Source organism: Marmota flaviventris, chromosome 4 (genome assembly GCF_047511675.1).
Source record: "Marmota flaviventris isolate mMarFla1 chromosome 4, mMarFla1.hap1, whole genome shotgun sequence".
NCBI lineage: Eukaryota > Metazoa > Chordata > Mammalia > Rodentia > Sciuridae > Marmota > Marmota flaviventris.
The window spans coordinates 83523210-83547275 of record NC_092501.1 but is presented as its reverse complement, the minus strand read 5'-3'; the positions used below and the strand labels follow the sequence as shown (position 1 = coordinate 83547275).

The following is a 24066-nucleotide window of genomic DNA, read 5'->3' as shown; positions in this document are numbered from 1 at the left end:
GGAGGTGAATAAATAAGTAAAACTTATTTTCTATAAAAGAAACAGGAAGTGGAGACACAAAGTGATACGAGAATACAAATCACTAATGATGTCACCCAGACACTTGTTAGATTTACCATTCTGTTTCTCCAGAATATGTAAGCATGTAGCTACTCTCAAATCCATCAAGGGTGGGCCACCCCACTGTTTTTGAAGTCCCAGAATTATTTGTTTTTAAAGGCAAGAACATGCCAGAACAGGACTATAAAAATGATGGCATACACCAATGTGTTTTGACATATGTGTCATGCCTAACACTTAACTCAAAGATGCACTGACGTGGGTATAATGGGTGGAGACAGAGCGGATTTCTCCCCCTATCTTCATCAGACTAGAGTCTTTAAATATACTGACAATAATTGACAAGGGAAAGATTCACAGGAGGAAAAAAAAAACACATGTTTATTTATGGGCACAGGACATCACAGGAGGGCAAGTACCAAATAAGTCAATGAGGTCTAGAAGCTCATATACCCTCTTCATAGGGGAGAGGAAGTGGGGGAGGTGGGCAGTTTTTAAGAAAGAGGGGGACAGAATGAGGCCAAAGGGGCAAATTCCTCTTGGCTGTGGGTGTGGTATCTGATTTTCCATCACTTCCTCCATGCTATGAGTTTAATCGTCTTCTGTTAATGACATTTCAATAAGATGACTGAAAGCAATTATGCTCCTCCTAGGTGGATCTGTTCTTGGATAAGGGAACTTCAGAAAAAGAGAAAAGAAATATAATGTGACATCTCTATGTCAAACATACAATTATATGTCTCTTTAGTGGCTTCACGAAAGGGCATTGTATGTAGGTACCATAAAATGTTTAATAAATCCTCTCCTTAGATATTTATTTCTTATTTCTTTGCTAGTATAACACTCTTAGAAATATTCTTGTCTTGCTGCTTATTCATACATTTTATTCCTTTCTTAGGATGAGATGAGAGTTCTAATTCATATGGCAAAGATGTTCTCACATATTTTTAAGGTTTTAAATTTTTCTTTCAAAAACTGGTGTTCTCATTTTTAGAAAAGGAAAGCAAGTCTTCCCATGCCAGAGTTGGAATTGGGCTCTTTTACCCCAAACATTACTGCTTCTGAGCTGAATTGTCTTAAATGCCAAGAAATACCAGCCCAGTAACATATGGAGCTCAGAGGCAAAGAGCTGTGGTTAGGTATGGATTGGCCAGAAAGGCAAGCATGGGTATTCAGGGTTAAAGGTGGGGTTGCTCTGAGGGCACAGGGGTGGGGAGACCCACAGGGCACATGGAGCTACAGGATCTATAGCTTGTGTAGCTGTCTGTTTGGAGCAGAAAATGGAAATCAATGAGTGAGTTCATTCTCGGATGCCAGGCTGGGGCCAGAGTGAATCCAGCCTTCATTGTATAGCCTAGACAGAGCTGTCTTCCAAGCCCAGTGCCTGCAAGGGTCCCCAAGGTCACTCATTCTTGGCCTCTCCATTCTCACTTCCTCTATAAGCTTTGCCCCACTATGCAACAGTTTCTAACAAAACTCATTGGATGAAGTGACGGAGGTCTCCAGAAAAGAAAACTTTTGGAGCATGAACTCATAGTAACTCTGGATCCTTCCTCCTGCCCTGCTGAGCCAGCCTTCCAATTGCCTACCGGCTCCATGCTTCCATTCTTGGCTCACCCAAAACCAAAATTTAAGAATCTGTACTCTCCAGCCCCCCGCCCCCCACCCATTTGCAAGCAAGCTCCTCTCTCCCTCTGCTTCTGTCCAGAGTTTCTCACCTAACACTGAACTTAGCCCTGCAGCCCTGTCCCACAAAACCCTCTTTCCCCATTACCTCCCAGACCATCCCGGGCTCAGCCTGCCAGGAGCGAGGAGGTCCCATAGAAAGCTACTCTTCCCCATCTGTTGAATCCTGTTTATCTTTCCAGCGCATACCACATTCTGTCATCTTTAAGAAGTCTACCCAGAAACCACATAGGATATCTTTGTGGTACTTACCAAACTCTATGATGTTAACTTCCTGGATGCCAACCAATGAATCGGAGCCTATGAATTCTCCTCTTCTATTTGGGAAGAAATCATGAGGCCTTGCACCCCCGAGTATCTGTGACTTGGGCACTGGTCTGTGAATGAATGAGCAGGGAAAAAGAGTGAGCTGATAGGCAAATGAGTGAGAGGAGACTAATGAAGCAGAGTTTATTCCAAAGGAGCCTGTTGGCTCCAAGATTTCCCTCAAAGAAGGATCTAGACAACATTCTGCTCAGAAGGGGACTTGAAGCTCCTTATCAAGTAGAGAACAACACAGGTCCAACTAAAAGAAGAGAGGTGAAAACCCATGGAGATCCAGAGGGAAGACATCCTCTTCTGACCCTTTAACAGCCTTCCTGGGTTTTTGTCTTACCTTTCACAGGCTTTAATACTTCCTATTGGTGTTTTTGTGTTGCCGGAGGTTTTTATGTTGACTGAATTACATCTCACTGTTTTTGAAAGAAAACCTGTTAACATATGTGTGATCTGTTTCTTGTAGGCAACTATGGTCCTGAGTTCTGCATACTTCTGGTTGGGATTAATTCTGGTTCCTACTGCATGTTTGCTCGAAGATGTGGCATGGAGAGCGTAAGTAGAAAATGAAGTTGTAGACCTAAGTCTTGCTCACCTGTCCTTAACAGCATCTCTCACATGAGCCCTGTCACAGGATATTAAGGGCAATAGGAATTCTGAATAATAGATTTCCTGCCACCGCTCAGAGAAAAGGGTGATGGTGGTATTTTTGTTTTTGTTTTTGTTTTTAACTTGTGCTTCATCTTAAAATGAAAATTTAGAGACTCAAAGGAATCCCCAGAGAGTCTGTGTGAAGGTCAATAGAAATCTTTCCTTGTACTTGATCCTAAGGAAGAGTTTCTAAATACAAATTCATTTCATCAAGTTAAAGAAGACAGAGCTGCTCTTGGGTCTTCCAAGCCCAGTGCCTGCAAGGGTCCCCAAGGTTACTCATTCTTGGCGTCTCTGTTCTCACTTCCTCTATAAGCCTTATCCTGTTCCTCCCACACTCAAACTTTTTTCTGCTTATATCTTAAACTCGATGCTAAGTGATCACAAATATGGTCTGCCTTTAAATCCCCATGCTTAAAGGAAAATTGTGTAAATGTAAGTCATGGCAAATGAGAAAGATGAAGTTGTCTTCATTTTTCCAAACAATTTACAGTAAGAATCCTTCCAAAAAAATTCTTCTAGGGACTTAGTTTACAGATCTATGAGAAAATCAAATCACAAAAGTAAAATTATAAAGTAGGTTAAATAGGAAATAATTCAGGCTCAATTTTTGTTTCTATACTTTAAAATACATTGTTTCCAATTTTTAAAAAAAGTTCTCATGACATTGTTAAGCACTCTCCCCACCAAAGGAGGTTCCAGTGGAAGCTGGGAGCACGCAGTTTCCAATTTAAAAAAAAAAAAAAAATTCTCACTGTATGTCTTGTGTACAGTGTAGAAGAAGCAACTCAGTCCCAAGATAACATAAATTTTAATTTCATCCAGGAACGAAAGAGATCTTACTCCAAATAAGATGATACTGATTTTGGTGTGAATGAGCCCAGTGCCTCCTACAAACAGTTGCCAGCATCCCTGAAAATTGAAACTCCTACCTTGGCTTTCCTTTGGGCAAAGCATAATTATTTTGGAGCCCTGAGGTAGAGAATCGAGACTTTAATCCAAACGGTCCAGGAAAAGACATCAGATTGCATTTTTATACTCCTGTTCCTCCCACACTCAACGAGAATTATTCTTGCCTGACAGTTAAGGATGTCTTTTGAAAAAGTCTTCTTTTTGGCATTATCTTGACAACCCAGGATACCTAATGCAACAAGAGAAGGGTAAAGGAATTTTATAGCACCTAGTTTGTTTTTATTTTCTTTTGCTTATTAAGTTTTCCAGCTGTTAGTAAAAATTAAATAATTCTAACTTCCTAAATGTTTTGACTTACCCCTACTTTCATGTTAGATGTTAAAACTGTGTTCTGTAAATATCAGAATCAAAATTTTTGAAAATGAAATGTGGATTATGAGCAGAAAAGATACTTTCTTAATCTAAAAAAAAATAAGAAAATATTAGTTCTACTACTTGTTTTTTTTAACAGTAAATATGTAACTTTATTGAAGGAAAATCTTAAACTGCTTAAGACCATACTATCATGGTTTTTTTGATCTTCAATTAGTACCGTGTTTTCTAATACACCCTGCTTCTGATGCCAAAGATAAGGACAATTTATGATTAGAATGGAGATACGCAGGTAAAGAAAACTCCAATTTCGCATCCTACTATTCTTCTCAATCCACAGAGTACTTCTTGCTAATATCTACAGTATATAGTTGTAGTTGGAAATTTAACCTTGGCATAAACTCTGCCTATGTCTCTACTATCTAATATGGTAGTCATTAGCCACATGTGGCTACATAAATTTAAATTAATCAAAATTAAATTTTTGTTTTTTGAGGAGTATGCCCAGTGGTGGCACACAGTATGTTTATTCCCTAGCTGAATTTGCCCAATGTTGTAAGAGCGTCCATTTTAGATAAATACAGCATGGCAGCATGGCCTTAGCTACATCAGATGGGTTTTTCAATGTGAAGTGATTGAGAATTAATAACATGCCCATAAATTAGTCTCAGACTGTCTTATTTCTGCTATCTTAAAGTTGAGAATGTGTTTTTTGCGGTACTGGAGATTCATCCGAAGGGCCTTGTGCATGCTGGGTGAAGTACTCTACTATTGAGCTATGTCCCCAATCCAGCTATCCTAAATTAATGTTGTGAGAACTTTTTTTTTTTAATTGCTACTTTTGCCAAATGAGACTTTAGCAAAAGAATCTTTCTTCCACTCAAAGAGAGTATTTGTAGATTAAAACGTCTACATGCCTCCCTATCTGTTCTCTGGATCCTTTCCAGTGCATTCCAAATCCCCCCAACAGGACTTGTTTGGGGTTGTGTTTGTAGTACCCAGCACTATAAAATTAGCACTGTTTACATTTTAACAATGATAAGCCAAATGACACTGCTTCCAGCTCCACCATATGGAAAGAGTAAAGTGTCATTTCCTTTCCAAGGAGTTTGCCAGCTGGGTTTGAAGCAGGGACCAAGGCCCCGCAAAGGAGGTTCCAGTGGAAGCTGAGAGCAAGCATGGAAGGTTGGCCTTACAGGCTTATGTCCAGTCCTAGCATTGGCCCAAATACAACTTTTCCCAGGAGTGACAGCTCAGATTCTGGCTGAGCCAGAAAGGGCCCTACATACTTCCTGAAATGTGTTTTATCTCATTTTATTTGGGAAAATAGTCTTCTGGGGGCACTTGTCCAAAAAAATATTCCCAATTTGTATTTCTATTTAATGTCTAAACTACAGTTATCCCATCACCAAAAACAAGAATTTTGAGAATATATTTGGGCATTGTCCCTCTGATCATGAGGCCTGTATTATATCTCATACTCCAACTCTGAAATATTCGTGCAAGCAAATTAATTTGGAGGCTCATCCATCCCAAGGGGAGAAATCATATTATGAATGCTCACCTCTGGGGAGGCCATAGTGCTTACCTATGAACTGCACCTTTAGAAAACCTGTTCTGTTTTTATAGGATTTGTTCTCCCCTACCCCTTCCTACACACACAATGAAAAGGTTAATCCTGGTTGTCCACAAGCACCCATCAATTGGTTTCGTTTGTCAGATATTTATTGCTGTGATGCACCTTGAACCTCCAAAGAGTTTTAAATTAGTGAACATGAATTAATGAGCAGCTGGGTTCAAACCCACCCATGTGCTTCAACTCCCAGCTCTGCAGAACTTGGGTAATGGCTGGGCATGGCAATGGTAGGGATCTTCAGACAATACTGCTGGGTGTTCCAGTCTTGCCTTGGAATATTGAAATAATTATTTCTTTGGTCTTGAATTTTGTGGCAATGCTTGTCCACTCTTGTTCTTTTCTCTCTCCTTCCTTCCTTCCTTCCTTCCTTCCTCCCTCCCTCCCTCCCTCCCTCCCTTCCTTCCTTCCTTCCTTTCTTTTGAGATGAGGTCTCTCTTTGTGGCCCAGGCTGGCCCCAAACTCCTGGGCTCCAGCAATCCTACTGCCTCAGCCTCCAGAGTTCCTGGGGTTACAGGTGCGCACCATTTCACCTGGCGGGTTATGTTCTCTTTTGAAAGGGCTTTAAAATTCCAGCAAATGGCTGCTGCCTTATTCAAATAGACTTCTGTGAGCACCTAAGAAAGTGAGCGAGTTGCGCCATCTTTCCACATTTTCCCCCTCTCTTTGCCCAGTCTCTCACTTCCAATTCAGGACCTGGACTGTTAAGAAGAGAGAAACGGAATGAGGTAATTCAGTCATTTTTTTTTTCCATGAAGTCTGTCAACTTTCTGGATGAAGATCCATTATTAGACTATCTTTAGTCAGATTTGGATTGTCATAAATGCTGGCCCTATTATTCTGTTCACTAGAATTTTTATGAAGGACCAAACCAGCCTATCTTTTATTAAATAATTGGTTGATCACATGTGATATATGGCTAATGAGCAGTCCTATTAGAAGCATGAAGTGTAAATTGCCCAAAACTATTTTAACACCCTTTAGCTTACACTCTTCCAAATGTTTACCTATGACAGCATGCTTAGATAAGCTGCCACATACAGATTCTCATCTAGGAGAAATTTGTCAGTTTTGCTTTATAAAAATAATACAAGTTCAAGACCACTGAGCAGAGAGGAACCAGTTTCCTTTTCTTGAACTATATCTCCTGCCTTTTACCAGGCATCACACAATACATTCCCCAATTCCAGAATGACTTCATTTCCTTCTTATAATCCCAGATAGGCAGTTAAATGGCAATAAAAGGTAATAAGCAATATATATATATATATATATATATATATATATATATATATATATATATATAAATGGGCCTTGATTTTTTTAACATTCTAACTAAACTAGTTTCTCTTGAAGTACATTGTATTTCCATTTTCATCTACAGTTAGAATTTAACATTTCCTTCAGACTTGCTGTCTTTACACACAAAAAGAGAACAGAAAAACATTTCACAAAGATGAAAAGTTCAAGATCCTAAACCAAGCTATTTCTTTTAAGAGATACCCTTAGCTGTATCTGAAAGCTCAAAGGGACTCCCTGTCAGTAACCAGTCACCCTCACTCTGACCCTTCTGTGGTCTCTGGCGTCTTGAGTGGGGTGACAAACAGCAAGCCTTGGGACACTGGGGATAAGCCCTTTACAGATAATTGGGCTTATTCTCTGTCAAAGCTGCAATCCAGAACCTGGCTTACAATGAAACCTAAATTACACACCAGTGGCTAATACTTAGAAGTCTGCCTTAATAACCCGTAATTGAAATTTTTGTCTATTCATGTAGACTTTGACAACGAAGATTTCAGACTCATTTTTCTAATTCAACCTTATTAGGAAAAGGTGCTCCAGAAAATGGTTTCAAATTGCTAGCATCCTTCTTATCCAGGTGTTTACCTGCACAAAGAATAGCCTGATCATTCCCAGCATTGCAATACTGTGTTCCCAAATAGCAGTAGCATTTCCAGGCCAGCTCACAGGAGCCAGCCTAGTGGGTATATTATCAAATTACTGAGAGACACTTTGATACAGATGGTCCTGAAGTTAACAGTGGGGGCTGATCTAGAGGTTGACAGTCCTGTGCAGGAGGAAGATAGGATGATGGAGTGAGGATGGTCCTGAAAAAAGTGAGAACACATATTCATTCTTCAGGACTAGCCAGACATGAGTTCTGGAACCTATATATGTGGGATGACTCTGAATGGGGTGGGGACTCTGATAATAAGCTGCTCAGTTGGCTTGTTATCAATATAATCCCATAAGCCCAGGAGATAAAAGGTAAAGTTTGGGACCCAGCTATTCAGTAATATTGAACAGTACACATTTTAACATCCTTTGCAACTATCTCCTTTCCTGCAAGATGTTGGCTGTTTTCTCATTTATTGCTTAAATTAAAATTCCACAGAGTCTGCTTTGAACTGTGGTATTTTATCAATCCCGAGTCTTGGGACACTGTTTAAAGTATTTAAGGTATTATGTGTTAAAACCTGTGTGGTTTTTCTCTTGTTTACTTTGTGGGAAAGGATGACAGACGCATATACAGTGTCTTGGTGCTAATACACCATTATAGATTAACATGGAGTGTTAGATGACTCGGCCTTATCTTAACAGGCTTTCTGTCCTTGAAGGCAGAAGTCAGGTGCAGGAGAATGTGATTCTGCAGAAATAGCCCATATCGTCAGAATGTTCCCAGATCATGGTTTTCACTTCTGTACAGATGTGCTCAGTTGTTCTTTTTATATCTTGGAGTTCTCACCTTTATTTATATTGAAAAGAAACTAATGCAGCACTTTCCCTGGAAAGTATTGCTAATATATTAGGCCTTTCATTTTACCATGTTCCTTTTCCCTCATCTAGTCTACACCTTGTGAAATATCTTTTTTTTTTTCCCATCTATATCATTTCCGACCAGTAGCTCAATTTTAGCTTTGTTTAGGCTCAATTGTTTAAAAATTTCAGGGCACAGATGCAAGATTTATTTAACAAGGAAATAAAAGATAGTACTCTGGTATCATAAACCCCATTACTGCTATGACAGTGGCCCTTCTCACACTAAACAAGGAGGAGGCACTGCTAACCCCTGGGCTCTCTGATGGCTGTTGGGTAAGGATCAAGGAACCACAGAAAGAAGACTTAGAACATCTTCTGGAGTTTCTGCCTCGTCCAGAGGGCATCCAGGAGTGGTGGGCAGGAGGTGACCAGTCTTCCCAGATGTGTCAAGTTGACAGGCCATATTCTTCGTTTCTTTTCCTCCTGATACAGGGCCAAGCATACCTACAAAAAGACGTTGCTGGAGGAGGTACAGGAGCTGGAAACCAAGACCAGAGTGATGGGGAAAGCAATGCTGCGGGACAGTAATGGAAAGAGGTGGGTAGTTCCATCGGATTATGTAAAGGACATAGCGCTTTTGGCCCTCCTCCCTAGTCTCCTTCCTGTGTTTCTTCATCTCTGTTTCTGATGAGAGCAGCGTGCTCAGATTTAAGCTTTTGGGTTACTGTCTAAGAACGTCATCACAGTGAAATTTAGATTGTACCCTCTGACTTATCTGGCCCAGTCCCACGTATACGACTGGGGGTTTTATTGAGTTTGGACACTGTATTAGTCAGCTTTTTGTTGCTGTGATTAAAATACCCAACAACAGCTTAGAGGAGAAAATGTATATTTTGACTCATTGTGTCACAGTTCTCAGTCCACGGTCAACCATTGCTCTGGGTCTGAGGTGAAGTAGACCATCATGGCAAAAGCGTGGAGGGAAGCCACTCAGTTCATGGTAACCAGGAAGCAGAGAAAGAGACTGAGGCACTGGGGCCAAAGACACACTCCCAGGGACCAACTTTCTTCTCCCACACCCCACCTGCCTTTAGTTACCACCCACTTAGGCCATTTGAACCAGGATGGACTCATAGTTTCAGTTCTCATTATCTAATCATTGTACCGCCCACATTAGCATAGGAGCTTTTGGGGGATACCTTAAATACAAATTAAAACCGGCATGAACAAAAAAACTACATGCAGAGAATTGACATTGAAGCATGCTATTTCAAGGTGGAAGAGTGCATGTTTAGCAGTCTTACCAAAGAGGATCTTAAAGTCAGGCTTTTAATTTCAGACCCAACCATTGTACCCAAGGTTGAGCATCTGTCATGAAGTTGTGTATGCTGAATAAAGCATATTTTTACTTACTTGTGTAAGTCTGTTACAGACTACTTCAATTGTACCTGGGGTTGGGGGTTGTTTTGATGAATTACTCTTTTCTATTGAGTTGAAAAAGTTCCTGGGAACTATGACACAGAAGCTGCTGCTGGCTGTCCTTGCCTTTTGGAGGATCAGCCTGCTCTTTCCAGCACTTAGCAGTATGCTGTGTGAGTAGTATTTATTTCATCATATAGACTAAAATGTTGTTAATTGCATTTGTTTGAAAGCTGTATTACCGAAGCAGATTTCCTTGGGACTAGGAACATCTGAGTACTAGAAAGCCAATGCTATCTTGGGTATATGAAATGTCTAGAAAATTCTGTACCATTTTTCCTTTTAATTGCTTAAAAAGAAGTCTGTAGCTGTTAATGAAACAAAGATCTAGAAGATTAATAAATCTAGAGATTCCTGCTTTGTTTTGTTTTATATTGTACTTATTTGGATATTGTACTATCTTTTTAAAGAAATTAAGACAAAGCAGATTTTTTTTAAAAGAAGGAGAACAAATATTTTGAGAAGTTTTTAGGAATATTATTTCAAATAACTAGATGTTTTAGGAAAGAGATTTTAGAGGATATAGTTGAAGTTGTGGTTTGGGGTTTTATTTAAGGCTTGTTTTCTAATAAGTGAGTACTTTAAGCATTCATTGTGTGGTAGTCATGCTAATTACCATAAAAAATTACTAGACACCAAGACAAAAATTACTGTTTTCGATAAATTTAAAACTGTGAATATGTGGAGGCTGAGTTTACAGGGGGCTGAGTTTACAGCAAGCAGGTCTGCATGTAGCCACTGCGCAGTACAGCACCAGACTAAGGCATAGGCAGGGTGCTTTATCTGTCAGACAGTGGAGGCAGGAACGTGGTGCCTACCGGATTTTCAGGAACTTGCAGCATTCTTTTGAGACCTGAAAAAAAAAAAATTCCATTTGTAGGTTTCAAAGTTGAGCTAGGGGAACCACAGCAAATTGAAATTGGAAAATGTTTAAAAGCTCTATAAAATGTCTACCTGTCTCAATACCTGTTAAAAACTTAATAAGCACAATAAGTTTTATCATATTTGGAAGCAGTCTATAGGCCTTCTTGCACCTCGTGCATTCTTAAGCATAATAGGATTGCTAAACAAACATAAGTAATTTAATTTTTTTGTTTTGGTTTTGGTACTGGGTTTGGAACCCAGGGTTGCTTCACCACTGAGCCATATCCCCAGCCCTTTTTTTTAAATTTTTTTTTTATTTTGAGACAGGGTATCACTAAGTTGCCCAGGCTGGTCTTGAATTTGTGATCTGCCTGCCTCAGCCTCCCAAATAGCTCATATTACAGGTGCATGCATCACTGCACCTGGCTCAGGCATAAGTAATTTCTAAGTAAACTGGGAATTTCAAAGCAAAATTCTAAACTTTAAATCCTAAACTACATTTTGCAGGAAAGCATTGCCTATAATGCGGTAAGAGAATGTGCTTTCACAAGCTTGCTGTGATATGTTGCAGGGCTTTTGGAGTTCTGGACCTGGGGTCAATAATGAGGACATTCAGAAGAGTCAGCAACAGGCCATCTGCCTGGTGTTACCAAGAAAGAATTCATGTTGGAGATGGGATTGCCAGCAAGGCTTTGAGGAAGTGAAGGAATGAGTAGAGAGCAGCAATTAGAGTATATTTCAGCTAGAGAGGCATGAATGCAGAAGCACAAGCAAGACTGTGCAGAAACAAACCAACTCAGTTTAGAGGGAGATTTCTCAGTGATCTGGAGACGGCATTTGAATTCTGAGTCGCTTAGCTGTGTGACCTTGAGCAAGATGGTCATATGATGAGAATACTTTGGGTGGGTTGCCTAAGGCTTATGAGATAGTACACAACAACACAGCAGGCTGCCTGAGCCCTCACGGGGATGCAGCATGGCAGCTGTGAGTATCCAGTTTGGCCAGAGAGTGGTGATATTGAAGGGAATCCTGCCTGGGCTGTCAATCCTAAAAGAGAACATGAGCCCCATCTTTGCTTGTTGATAAAAAGAAAGTAATTATTTTGTATGTGTAGTGGTGCTGGCAAATCACACCAAAGGCCTCACAATTGCTGGGCAAGCTACATTCCCAACCCTCAAAACTTTTTTTTTTTTTACCCCTAGAATGTGGATTTATAACTTTATTTTTTCTGGTGCTTTAGTTTGTTTGTTTTTTTTTTAATTGGTTCATTATAATTATACACAATGGTGGGATTCACTGTTACATATTTGTATATACACGCAGTATAACAATATAATTTGGTCAATATCCTTCCCTAGTATTTACCCTTTCCCTCCCCTCCTCTCTCTCCCTGGTTCCCTTCCACTACTATACTGGTCTCCCTCTGAGAACATAATTTTAAAAATCTACCTATCCTTTTCAAAATTCACTTTTAAATGTTCCAGTGCATACCAGAAGACAGAATTAAATGGGGTTTCTTTTGAAAAAAATCTCTGTTCTGGTCCCTTGGTTATTTGCACAACTTTGTAGTTGATGTGATTGTGTGTGCATGCACATGTTGTGTATGAGGGTGTATATGTGTGTGGGCATGCACCCACATGGTTACAGCCTGATTCCTTTTCTCCTCCCTGTGCTGCACTGTGGGATTGCTGGCTACAATATAGCATGGGGACATGGCTATCGCCTCAGCACCCACCCTTTGTTTGTTTCCCTCCTAATTGCTCCAGATTTTCTGGGTGGTCCATCTGCAAACTAGATAATGGTGACATGCTGCTCTCTTCAAGAGGCGATTTGTCCTGCCTGGCCTCCTGAGAGCTACCCCACAATTGTTCTTTTATCACCTTCATTTGCTTTTATCACACCTGCTTGGATTCTGGGAGGGGTGAGTGGGAAGGGCAAGTGGGGGAGGTTGAGACTAGAGACCAGTTCAGTTCTTGTAAAAATTTTACAGACTCCCTCTTTGAGATTCCAAGTATTTTTGTCACTTCTTACCTTTCCCATTTCTTGCCTTTCCATTCCTTCTTCTCTTCCTCACCTAATTTTTCTTTTTACTCTAAAATTCCTGTCTGGTTGTTAGTCTGGCACATAGTGGATGCTCTGTAAATATTTGTTAACTGACCTGCTAAAAATGCAAAAGTCCATGGAAATGGCATCAATGAAAGAAAAGAGATCTGGTGCCTGAGGTGTCCAGCTCATTTTGGAAGTGGCCACAGAGAGAAGCTGAGAGAGTGCAGTCACTCAGCCTTGGGGGAGGGGCGGGTGTGCAGTTTATCTTATCACTTAAGAATAGAGCTAACATGGGGCTGGGGTTGTGGCTCAGTGGTAGAGCGCTTGCCTAGCATGTGTGAGACAATGGGTTCTATTCTCAGCACCACGTATAAAGAAGCAAATAAAATAAAGATCCATCTACAACTAATGAAAATATTTTTAAAAAGAATAGAGCTATCATAAAGTCACCAGTAGAGAGGCATTGTGCTACCCCTGCAAAGATGAACAGGCTAGGTAGGAGCTGGTCCTGCCCAGCTGCCCCAGCCCAGCCTCTGCACCCAGTGTCCTCAGCAGCACAACCACAAGAAGATAACTTCACTGAGTTCTGACAGCATCCCTCAGGGGCCCAATAAGGACATTCTGCCCCCTCACAGCATCCAGGTCCAACCCAAGGGCACACATTCTAATAGTTTTTCTTAGAAATGTATAGGAAATAGAACAAAAATTGTTATGTATTAATCTTTGAAAACCTTTCTCATATGCCAAATTGACAATTATAATTTTGAAATGGTGGCTGCGGATTCAGAGGTTCCATTTATGTCTTATCCATTCAAGAAAATAACCTAACATTTTAATATACCTTATCTGAGTTCCCAACTTTTGCCCTATTTTGAGAAATGTTAAATTCTCATTAACCTGCTTTTACACTTTCTCATTAGCAAATCTTGTCTTTCAAAAATTAACCTGTGGAATTTATGCATCCGTAAGCATGTTCTCATGACTTTAATAAGGTAAGCTGATAATGAGAAACACTGAGATCAGAGAATTAGATATGCACAGAAATACAGAAAAGAAAAAAATTGTTTCAGGTAAGGAATAAAAAGGTTTGTATTGATTTCAGTTTGTCCTTTTTGAAGGAGTGTTTTCCTTGATGTGTTCTTTCTTCAACTTATACACTTTAGACATTTGCTCAAGTTTGCGGCAGGTACAGAGAGCCACATTTGGACTGATAAGAATACTTTCTCCAAACCATCGTCCCCAGTTATCCTCACCCTCACCGAGGAAAAGCAGGGGGCCTGCTGCTGGGTGTAGAATGATCTACCCTGCATATTTTTATTTTTCGTGTGTTTAAGAAATGAAGAGCTAACTGACGAATTACTGATTTCAGGGATTTTGTAACATATTTATATTTCCCCTTATTTATTCCTAAAGTATAATTCATGAAAAAAAAATTTTCTAGTGGAAGAAAACCTAAGGGCTACTTACTTTATAGATGTAATATAAGCAAATGTCCAATATGTCCCGTAAGATATCAAACTTTTTTCCATTAATGTTTTTTTTTTTTTTTTAATTTGATATGGGGTACAGGTGTTCTGTAGTAATATTTTAGGTATTGTGACAAGATGGAATATTTTATGAAAACATCTAATTGTTGAGTTACATTTAATCTAAATAAACAACAAGAAGATCCTTGTTTCATTTTAGATCTTTCTCCCTGTTCGTCACAGTTGGTGGGAGTGAGTGGGCTTTGGGCTGATTTTCTCCAATTTCAAAGTCGGATGGTGCTGGTTGCTGTACCTACCTTTGCCAGGAAGGGGTGGATTCTCTTTCACTTAAGTGCTTTCCCCTGTGTGTGGCTCTCTCTGTCTGCCATAAAGGTCCTGATGTGGCTGGCCTTGAGCCTTCTGCTGGGCGATCACCTGTCTCCCTTTGGTTTTGTGTTCTCTGTGAACACTGATGCGTGGCTCTGTGACTGGGGATTGAGGCTGGTGGGCAGGATAACCAGACAGCCCAGGCCTCTTGGGACCTCAGGAGAGAAATCCGATTCCCTCCCCTGCCTGGGCGCTGCAGCCCTGTGCTCTCCTGCTGTCCTGCTCCATTTCATCCAGGCTGCTTCTAAACCTGCAGGGCCCTGGACAAGCCTCAGGCAACAATATGGACATCCTAATAGAGTGTTATCTGCTGAGAAATAGGGTACAGTGCCTGAAACACAGCAGCAAGATTTTTAAACAAGCCAAAGATTACTCCTCTGCTCCAGGCGGGACTTTCCTGGTGCTCTTTAAAACTGATTGTATTTTTTTAAAAAGCGGAAACTCTCCAACACATTCTTACTTCTCAATTCAAAACACCCATTATGCTGTGATCTTTAAACAGATAATTATTTATTTATTTATTCATTTATTTATTTTTTGGTACTTGGGACTGAACCCAAGGGGGCTTTACCACAGAGCCACATCCCCGGCGCTTTTTAATTTTTTGAGATAGGATCTCGCTAAACTGCTTAGAGCCTAAGTTGTTGAGGCTGGCCTTGAACTTGTGATCCTGCTGCCTCAGCCTCCCAAGTCACTGGGATTACAAGAGTGTACCACCTTGTAGAGCTCTTTTGATCTTTAATGTTCAATGGCTGGGGGTGTAGCTCAGTAGTAGAGTGGTTGCCTAGCATGTACAAGACCCTGGGTTCTATCCCCAGTGCTGCAAAATAAAGAATAAGTAAAATGATAACAGTAATGTTTAAGAAGTTGGTATTGTCATACCTCTAAGTCAAATTGGCATTTAAGTAAAGTCCGCTTATGAGATATAGCAGATTTTTTGCATGGTGTTGCTCCAGTTTTGACTTTATATCATTTCAGGAAAAAATACTTTTTTCTCAGAGTACTGGCTGTTAGCATCGCATGACTCTTTTTTCCCTTTCTCTCCTACTCCTCCTAAAATGTCTATTAGTTTTTCATTGGCTAAAAGGATAGGAAATTATGGCATCATTTCGGCAAACTTCTCTAGACCAGGTGGCAAATTTCTGCTTCCAACACCTGGTTAAGATTAATTTGCTTTCCAGCTGCATTTTATCCATGGCTGTGTCATGAAGCAGATCAATGAGCCCCTATTGGGAGACAGGCCAGGTTGGGCTTCAAGCCCTGCCACTTACTTATCTGTGTGACCTTGGCTGGGTTATTAACTTCTCTGAACTTTTGTATTCTCATCATAAATTTTCTTTGAGGGTTAAATGGAATAATACATATTAAATCTATAGCATATGTAGACATTCAGAAAGTGTTAACACCCATCTCATCTCCTAACTTAAAAGGTGCGCAAGTTAAATTTCAGTGGCCATTCTTAACAGCTGTGGGTTTGTCCCAGAGTATTGAGAGAAGAGGTGAACACAGCAGGTGCTATTTTGCATCCTGTTTCCCTAATCTGGGTTCAAATGCAGGAATCCAGCTGAATCCCAGGCACATCAGAGTAGTGTAGGCAGCCAGAGTGAATGAGTGAATTTTTATTGTTGTTTTTCCCTATGATGCTGTGGACGTAACCCAGATCTGCTCACATGCTAGGAAAGTGCTCTACCACTAAGCTACAAACCCAGCCTACAGAGTGAGTTTTGGTTGGAGAAACTGGGTGATCTAACAAGTTTAGAATTTTAGTGCTTTCCCAAATCACCCTTTGGATTACTGCTTCCACGAAATCCTCTTTGCATAGAAGAGGTATATCCTGCCCAGGCTGCTCTCACCTGCACTCCAGGCTCTTCTGCTGACTGCCACTGAGGTCCATTTGAAATGCAGTGTCCCTGGCCAGCACCCTGCAGGACCAGCCCTTCCTTCAGCATTCTGTGTTCTGTTTGGGATGAGTTGCTCCCCTACCACAGACTCCCTCTTGGCGGCCTCACTGTTCCCTCTTTATCTTTGCAAAGTTTAGAGAAACTGCCAGGTCTTTCCCTAAATGGTAGCCTTTCTGCCCTTTCAGCGAGGGCCCTGCCTCTGAGGCAGCACTCCCTGCACAGGTCCCCTTTACAGGTGTCTCTCTTCCCTGCAGCTAGCTTCCATGCAGCCACAGGCAGTTTCTGAAGCACAACCCTTCTGGTTCAAAGTTTGGATGGTCCCACCATCTTCTTTAGAAAACCACAGTTGCTTCATTTAGTCTCTTTTTTCCCTGATTATTTTCTTTGCTGAAGCAAATAAAGCAAATCCTCAGGATGCATCTCTAAATATTAGATTATATATTATAACATCTGTTAGGGTACATCTTCTGCTTTATGTTATTAAATGTAAATTTGCAACTCCAGTGTTCATAATCACTTCTAATAATCAGCAGTAATTTCTTGGTGTCAGTCAAATACTCAGTCTGTGAGCAGACTTTTTGGATGGCCCCTGCCTTTTCAGGACTGGGTCATTTATACTGGAATGTAGGCAAGATTCACACCAATATCTGGGTTTCTGGGTTTCTCAAGTCTCTCTTAATCTGGTGAAGCTCCTGCTTCCTTACTTTAAATGCTATGGACTTAAGAGACATTGTGTGTGGTCCCATTTTATCATGACATTGATTATCATGACATTGATCACTATGTGTTGCCAATGAAAACCAGGGAACCAAGCCTCCTCCAACCAAGAGGAGGAGTCACCTCTTCCCACTGTCACCCAACTAAAAAGAAAGACAAACCTCTTTTTATTGCAGGCCTCTTTGCACAAATTCAAGATACTAAGACTCACCTAAAGTTTTCCCTTGCTCTTTCATCTTTATTAGAAGGCCAGAAAGCCACAGAGCCCCCAGGGAGACCTGGAGGGATGCCACCCTGCCAGTGGGGTCTGATGAAAAAGGTCCAAGTCATTTGGCTTCACAAAACTGTTTGCAAAACTTGAAGGAAGTGAGGGGAGCACCTGCATGTCGTTCTTTTTGAAACCCTACCTGCAGGAGAAACATGGACCAAGCACAGAAATCATACCCTCCCCCCACAAAATGCAGAAGCAAAGACTCTTGAGGAGTTCAGAGCAAATAAAGGTGAAAGAGTTCCTGTTAACTGTTTTGTCACAGTTCAGAAAAGAGAAGACTTATTAAGGAAGATGATTTCTGTGCAGAATCCCCTCCATGGAGTCTAGTGTGGTGTCGAAAAGAAAGTGATTAAATGCTTTTAATCTTGTGGAGGGAAGAATTTTGGGCAAGACCTGAACATTTTAGTTCAGACAACAGGGTGAGTTCTTAGGAAAAAAGTCAGAATCAACAAAACTCCTGGGTAAGACCAGTTAAATCTCTAGCTTGGCTGACAAATACTCAGAATTGGTGAGGAAATACATTAGTAGAACAAAGGGAGTAAATGGTCCAGGAAATTACAGAAAAGCCGACTGGATTACCCAAATGGGGATTTCTGGGAACTACACGCTAGGCACAGGAAGGCCAGGAAGAGGAGGAAAATAAACTCTGAAGGAAGTAAAACACCTCATTAGCATTCAGTTAATGCCTAAGCTCCTCATGTCAACCAAAAATAATTGATTCTCTTGCTATTTTTATGGGTGTTAAATCCTAAGAGCCTTTGTTAGGGACTAATGTTTAATTTTTTTTGCTTAATTGTAAACACCAGTTGTCATTGATTATTGAAGCAAGAAAAGGACTTCCTGCTCACCTTTAAAATGGTGCATTAAATGTGTTAGAAATTGCATTGGGAGCTTAGTTACTGCCCAATGCTGTGATGTAGAAGTATAGCATCCTTATTAGGAAATGCCTCCAAAGAGAATGGGAGGGAAAGAGGCATCTCTCTCTCTGAGGTAGGTAGGGGAGCAGAGAGTGGAGGGTCAAAGTCAGACAAAGGTTTGAAAGGTTTGCTGGTAATATGGCCTCAGACTGTTTCCAGGGTGACTCAAGCACAATTTTTTTTTTTAAGCATGACCTAAGTTACTTTCATGTCCACTTTCTCTATTTGCTACAAGACTTCTTTTCAGGAATCAATGAAAGGGGCTGGGATATAGCTTAATATTAGAGTGCTTGCATAACCTGCATGAGGCTCTGGGTTCAGTCCCCAACCCTCCTGCCTCCAAATCATTTTTACTACTGAGTTTAATGTTAATCCCAGACTTAACTAGTGCTGATGGCTGTTGAGCCCTTTTCAAATAATTGATGGTATACTTTAATCCTTTTTTTAAAGTTGATTTTATTCAGCCCACTTGAGCAGCAGTAGAAAGGATTTTTGTTGTTGTGTTTTGTTTGTTTTTTTTAACTGTATAGATCATGTTGTTTGAATAGTGATGTTGTACATTCCAGGCAGGAATTAATTCTTCAGGTCTCCGAAGTCTCTGCTAATCACTTCTCTACTTCATTATCAGTAAGTTGTTTGCTTTTCCATTGGACTTCCCTTCCCTCCCTGTCTTCAACCCGTGATAGATCTCTTGAGAGTAAAACATTCCAGCCAGCTGAAATCAGATGGCCAGGCACACCATTCTGCAGCTGAGTTACAATCTGCATACCTGGGAATAGCCAGATTCAAGGGTTCATTTCTTGGTGCACCTCTCCCTAAATCCTCAGGGAAGCTGAGGAAAGAAGTGGAGACTCTGGCATCCTGGGAGTCAGGTTGAAATAACTTTTGTAATGATTTTAGGTGAATCTCTTGGAGGTATTGAACTATGGGAGGAATAAAGAAAATTAAGGAAAAGTGCTTGGCATTTGGGGTTTATATTTGAAGGCTACCTTCTCACCCCAGAATTCAGAAAATGTTTATCCAGACTCCAAGCATGGTCTCTGTGCTATGGTGAGGAAATTCCATCTCTATCTGGCACCTGGAAAGCCAGGTAAGGCCCAGCTTGGAAATAGCTGACTTTGTGGATGAGAACTTAGAGAATATGTAAAAGTTATCACTAAGAGACACAGTCCTTGTAGTAGGAATCAATGCATTAACAATAGATTTATTGGACCTTTGGAGAAATTTTTGTACCAATAGAAGCAGGAAAAACAAACAAACAAAAAAACCCATTTCTTGGGTGTAAAACACACTATCATGGGTCTCCTGTTTTGCAGATCAGGACACAGAATGTCTGCTTATCGTAGAGCATTGATTGTTAACTCTTGAGAGACCCAGTTAAATCTTCCCTTTCTAACAGGATAGTGAAAATGTGATTATTCAGTGTTTATTCTCTCTCTGGAAATTAGGATGGGCTCAAGGCACCTCAGGTGGTGGTAACTGGGAATTCACAGTTACTAATGAGTAAACATGCTGGCTTCATTGCAAATGGAACCGGTGATTGGCCTAATAGAGGGAAAGTCATTTATTGATCCATGTGATAGACATTTATCGAAAATTGAAGAAGTTGCAGGTCAGGGTGTGGCCCAGAACTGGAGAGACGGGTTCCAACTGTGTTAGGGTGACAATGCTAGTTGGAGTCACAACAGTGAAGGGCAAGAAAATAAGTGAGAGCTGTTCAGAGGACTGACCCAGTGAGTGAATGACTGGGCTGGAATGTTCTCCTTACCCACTGCAAGGTTCATGGCTGAGACCCTCCATAACAAAAGATAGATTAATAAGAGAATAGCACAACAACTTTATTTGTCTAAGTCTTACATGTCAGGAGAGACTTAAGTAATGAAGACCCAAGGATTCAGGAAGAACTTTTATTTTTACACATAGGTTCTATGAAGAATGGCCCAGTCATGTAGCAAAGCAGGTATGACCTAATGGTCATCAACTTGAGGGAACTCAGCAAGGCTTGTCTATTCAGATTCTTCTGGGCCTCTCTGTGTAGCACTCCTACCACCACCACCCCACCACGTAGACAGCACCCCTCTGGAATGAGGGTCTTATGATCTACTTTCAGGCAAGGTAGGCCAGAGAATTCCTTTATGACCATCTTTCACTCAGAAAAGGAAGGGAAGGTCAGAGTGACCTTCTTGCTCCTGAGACTTCCCAGTCTCTTTTGGTTCACAGTTCTTTGAGGTAGCATTTTCTGAGTCCCAGCAATATTTAACCTGAGTAATAAATAAACTGCAGCTAACCAGGGGCAAATCCGGGGAAGAAGCATTCCAGGCAGCAAAACAAGCTGGTGGGAAAGCCCTAGAGGGGAATGTGCTCCATCTGACCCAGTGCCTAAAAGTACTAGCAAAATCTTGTAAGAGACAGCAGGGACCAGACCATTCAGCGCTTTGCGAGTGAGGATGGGGATCTGGATACTAGGAAAAACGTCCACAGGAAGGGTTTACGCAGGGACATGCATAACCCAGTTTTCTAGAATTGGTGATTATCATACCATTTTAAAGCCATGGAATCCCATTCTCTAAGGTTGGGTAAAGTTCCAAAACCAGAAAACATTAATATGATTTTGTTATACATTTCAAATTAAGGCATTTATTTGTTTTAAAGTCAGGGGTACCTGTGAGGTGATTTTTCCTTTTTTAAGTTTTTGTTGTTGTTGTTGTTTTAGTTGTTGATGGACCTTTATTTTATTTATTTATTTTTACATGGTGATAAGAACTGAACCCAGTGCCTCACACATGTTAGGCAAGTGCTCTACCTTTAAGCTACCTCCCCAGCCCTTAAAGTTTTTATTGCATTATACATATTAGTGAGATTCATTGTTACACATTCATACTTGCACACAACTTGAAAGGTGATTTTCCAAAATGACAAAATTTGAAGTTAGCATTAGTGGAAGATAGGTTATCTTACTTCTGTTTACTTCTGTTTTCTTCTGGGCAAAATTGAGAAAAGCCCTGATATATGAAGGTTAGTTGCCAATTTTAATTGTTGTCATAGTCCACCTTGTAACCTCAGACTATTTCTCATTTCTTTCTTGACTGTATCTAACAGCTGCTTAAACCTCTTATCATAAAGAAACAATCAACCATTTGTGTAAGTGCTAACACTCTCAGAAATAGCATCATGTGATAATTGGTTCTGGTGGTACAACTCACTTACCTAGACAAGAACATGGGCCAAATAATGCCCTTTGAGCAGAACAGGCCAGTTGCCAGTTTTATTTTATATGAGTGTGCACTTAAGAATTTTTGAGAAACGGTAGCCTATAATTACAACCTTTCTAATCTATTTGTCAGATAAAAAACAAGAACTTTAAACTGATACCCTTATCAAAGCAAGTTAACTTGAAAATGTTTGTGGTTTTCATTATATTAAGATTCGATATGTATTATGTGAAACATATATATGTTCTTATTTTAGCTAAATATCTTTTATATATACACAAAATATAATTTAAAAATTAGTTGTGGAAGGAATAATAAATGGTACTATAACTCCAAGAGCATGTATTAACTGTATTTCAACTAGTCACAAAATTCACAGGGATAAATTCCTTAAAAAATTTGAAGTCTTTAATAAAAATACACATTTTAAAGAGAGTAAAATACATTTGGTTATTTTAATATTATTAGTACATTTAATTTAGGATCATAAAATGAATAAGTTTGGGGGATTTAAAATGTATAACTTAAACAAGAGTATTACATGTGCTCATTGAATTTACTGATAAATATATACTTTCCATTACTAGTGGAATCCAAAATTTTAATTCCTCCCAGCTCATGAGAGAGAGAGTTTAGATAGAAGAAATTTCGGATATTCAGGGTATTTTAGAATGTTTTGTTTATTAAAGCAGTGATCTGTCACCCAGACCTTTTGTATCCCTCTTTTTGTCCCACCTATTCAAAAAGCATTTGCTTTTAAGAAAGAGCTGTGGACAGGAACTTGCTGAAAACACTTTTGTCATATGGAACTTTGGGCTCATTGTCTAAGCTATCATCTTTTCACCATCCTCACAAATCTGTTGAAAATCGAAGGATTGTCTGAGTTGTCACAGCCTGGAGACAAAGCCCTTTTGCATGTTCCCAATTCATGCGCAGTGCCTTTCACATGCTGCAGAGGACAACAGGCACCAAACCACTCAAAAGCAAAGAGCTGTGGGGGCTGGATTCCGCCCAAGCATGCTGCCATTTTGCAGGACAAATTGCTTATGTTCAATGACCAAACATCTGCAGATATTCTGTATCCTGGAGCATCTGGGACACAAGCACTCTTCAGAATAAAATCCAAATAAGCTTTTATTTGATATCCCAGAGAAATTCTGCAGTCACACATTTCTGCCACATTTTGATCTCGGTTTCTTACACCAATAAACCTTGCAGTTAAAATGCAACCAGCTGAACACAGCATTTCTGCCATTCCTCAAGGTTTTCACTTTGGTTTCTTCAGTATTTGGAAATGAAAATATACTTATATCCTCCAAGATGATGGGTTTGTATCTGTGCTCTTTTGCAGAGAACCATCTACAAAGTACATTGTCCAATTCCAAATTGAGAGATTTGTTAAGGATCTTCAGGGGGCTCTTCCATTAGTCCTAGCAGACACCCTCATGTATACACTTCAGATCCTTAGTTCTTATTTTTCCATATAGTGTGACTTTTTTTGTCTCTTATGTAATATTCTCAAAGGACATAACCACACCATTCCATCAGGGTTACTTCATAGTTTGTATCACTGCTTTGTTCTTTGCATTTGTTTCTTGAGTACAGCAGCTTATACCATGTGTAGGTTTCACAACTTCTGACTTTTGTTCTTATTTAGCCTTGTTGGAACATATCCAACTTATATGACATCATTAGCAACATTGCACAGGCTCTGGGATGCACCTTCTGTCTGTCCATTTTGATTTTCTGTGCTGCTTACATGTATGAGCAGAAAATATTTTCACATTCCTAGCAACAGACACATCTTCAGCAGCCTTTCTCATCTACTTTTACCATTAACAAGAACAATAAATGGAAATGAAAGAGTAGCAAAAGGAAGACCTGAGTAGCAGTAAAATTTATCATTTGTTCTGCCAAAACTTTGTCCACCCGCTTGGGAGCAACACAAGCCATAACCCTCCCTTAATTATTTTTTCCTCTATAAACCATTACCCATGTACATCTTAATCCTTAAAAATGTTTGCCCCCGAACACTTACTGGACAAGTAACATTATGATTTTCCTATAAGTGGGACAATTCCTATTGTAGAAAGTTGCATTCTAAAATTAGATTTCTCTTACAGAAACTTCCTCAGAATTGTAATAGTACAGTTTTTGAGGATGTTCTGCACAGGGTTCCTTTTTGGTAGTTGCTTACTTTATTTATGTAGTGGTGCTGGGGATAAGACTCAGGGCCTTCTACATGCTAGGCTAGTACCCTGCCTCTGAGCTACTGCCCCGGCCCCTGTTGTCATCCTTTATAGTGATGCTAATCCAGACAGGTGCATGTGTCCATCCTTTAGAATATGCCATCGAGCATTGATCTGGACAACGAAAAAGTAGAAAAGGAGTACGGCAGTGGCAGTAGATGAATAGAT

The 24066-nt window shown here is 40.1% G+C and overlaps 1 protein-coding gene across 2 annotated transcripts in view; it reads left to right on the top strand.

The window, feature by feature from the left end:
• The window catches only part of Atp8a2 (ATPase phospholipid transporting 8A2), a 619499-nt gene that overhangs the window by 571730 nt on the left and 23703 nt on the right, over nucleotides 1–24066 (top strand). For both annotated transcript variants that reach the window (XM_071610764.1, XM_027941579.2), the window contains 2 exons: nucleotides 2528–2616; nucleotides 8882–8986. In XM_071610764.1, the coding sequence (XP_071466865.1) occupies nucleotides 2528–2616; nucleotides 8882–8986 (194 nt within the window). The remainder of the gene's footprint in view (nucleotides 1–2527; nucleotides 2617–8881; nucleotides 8987–24066) is intronic.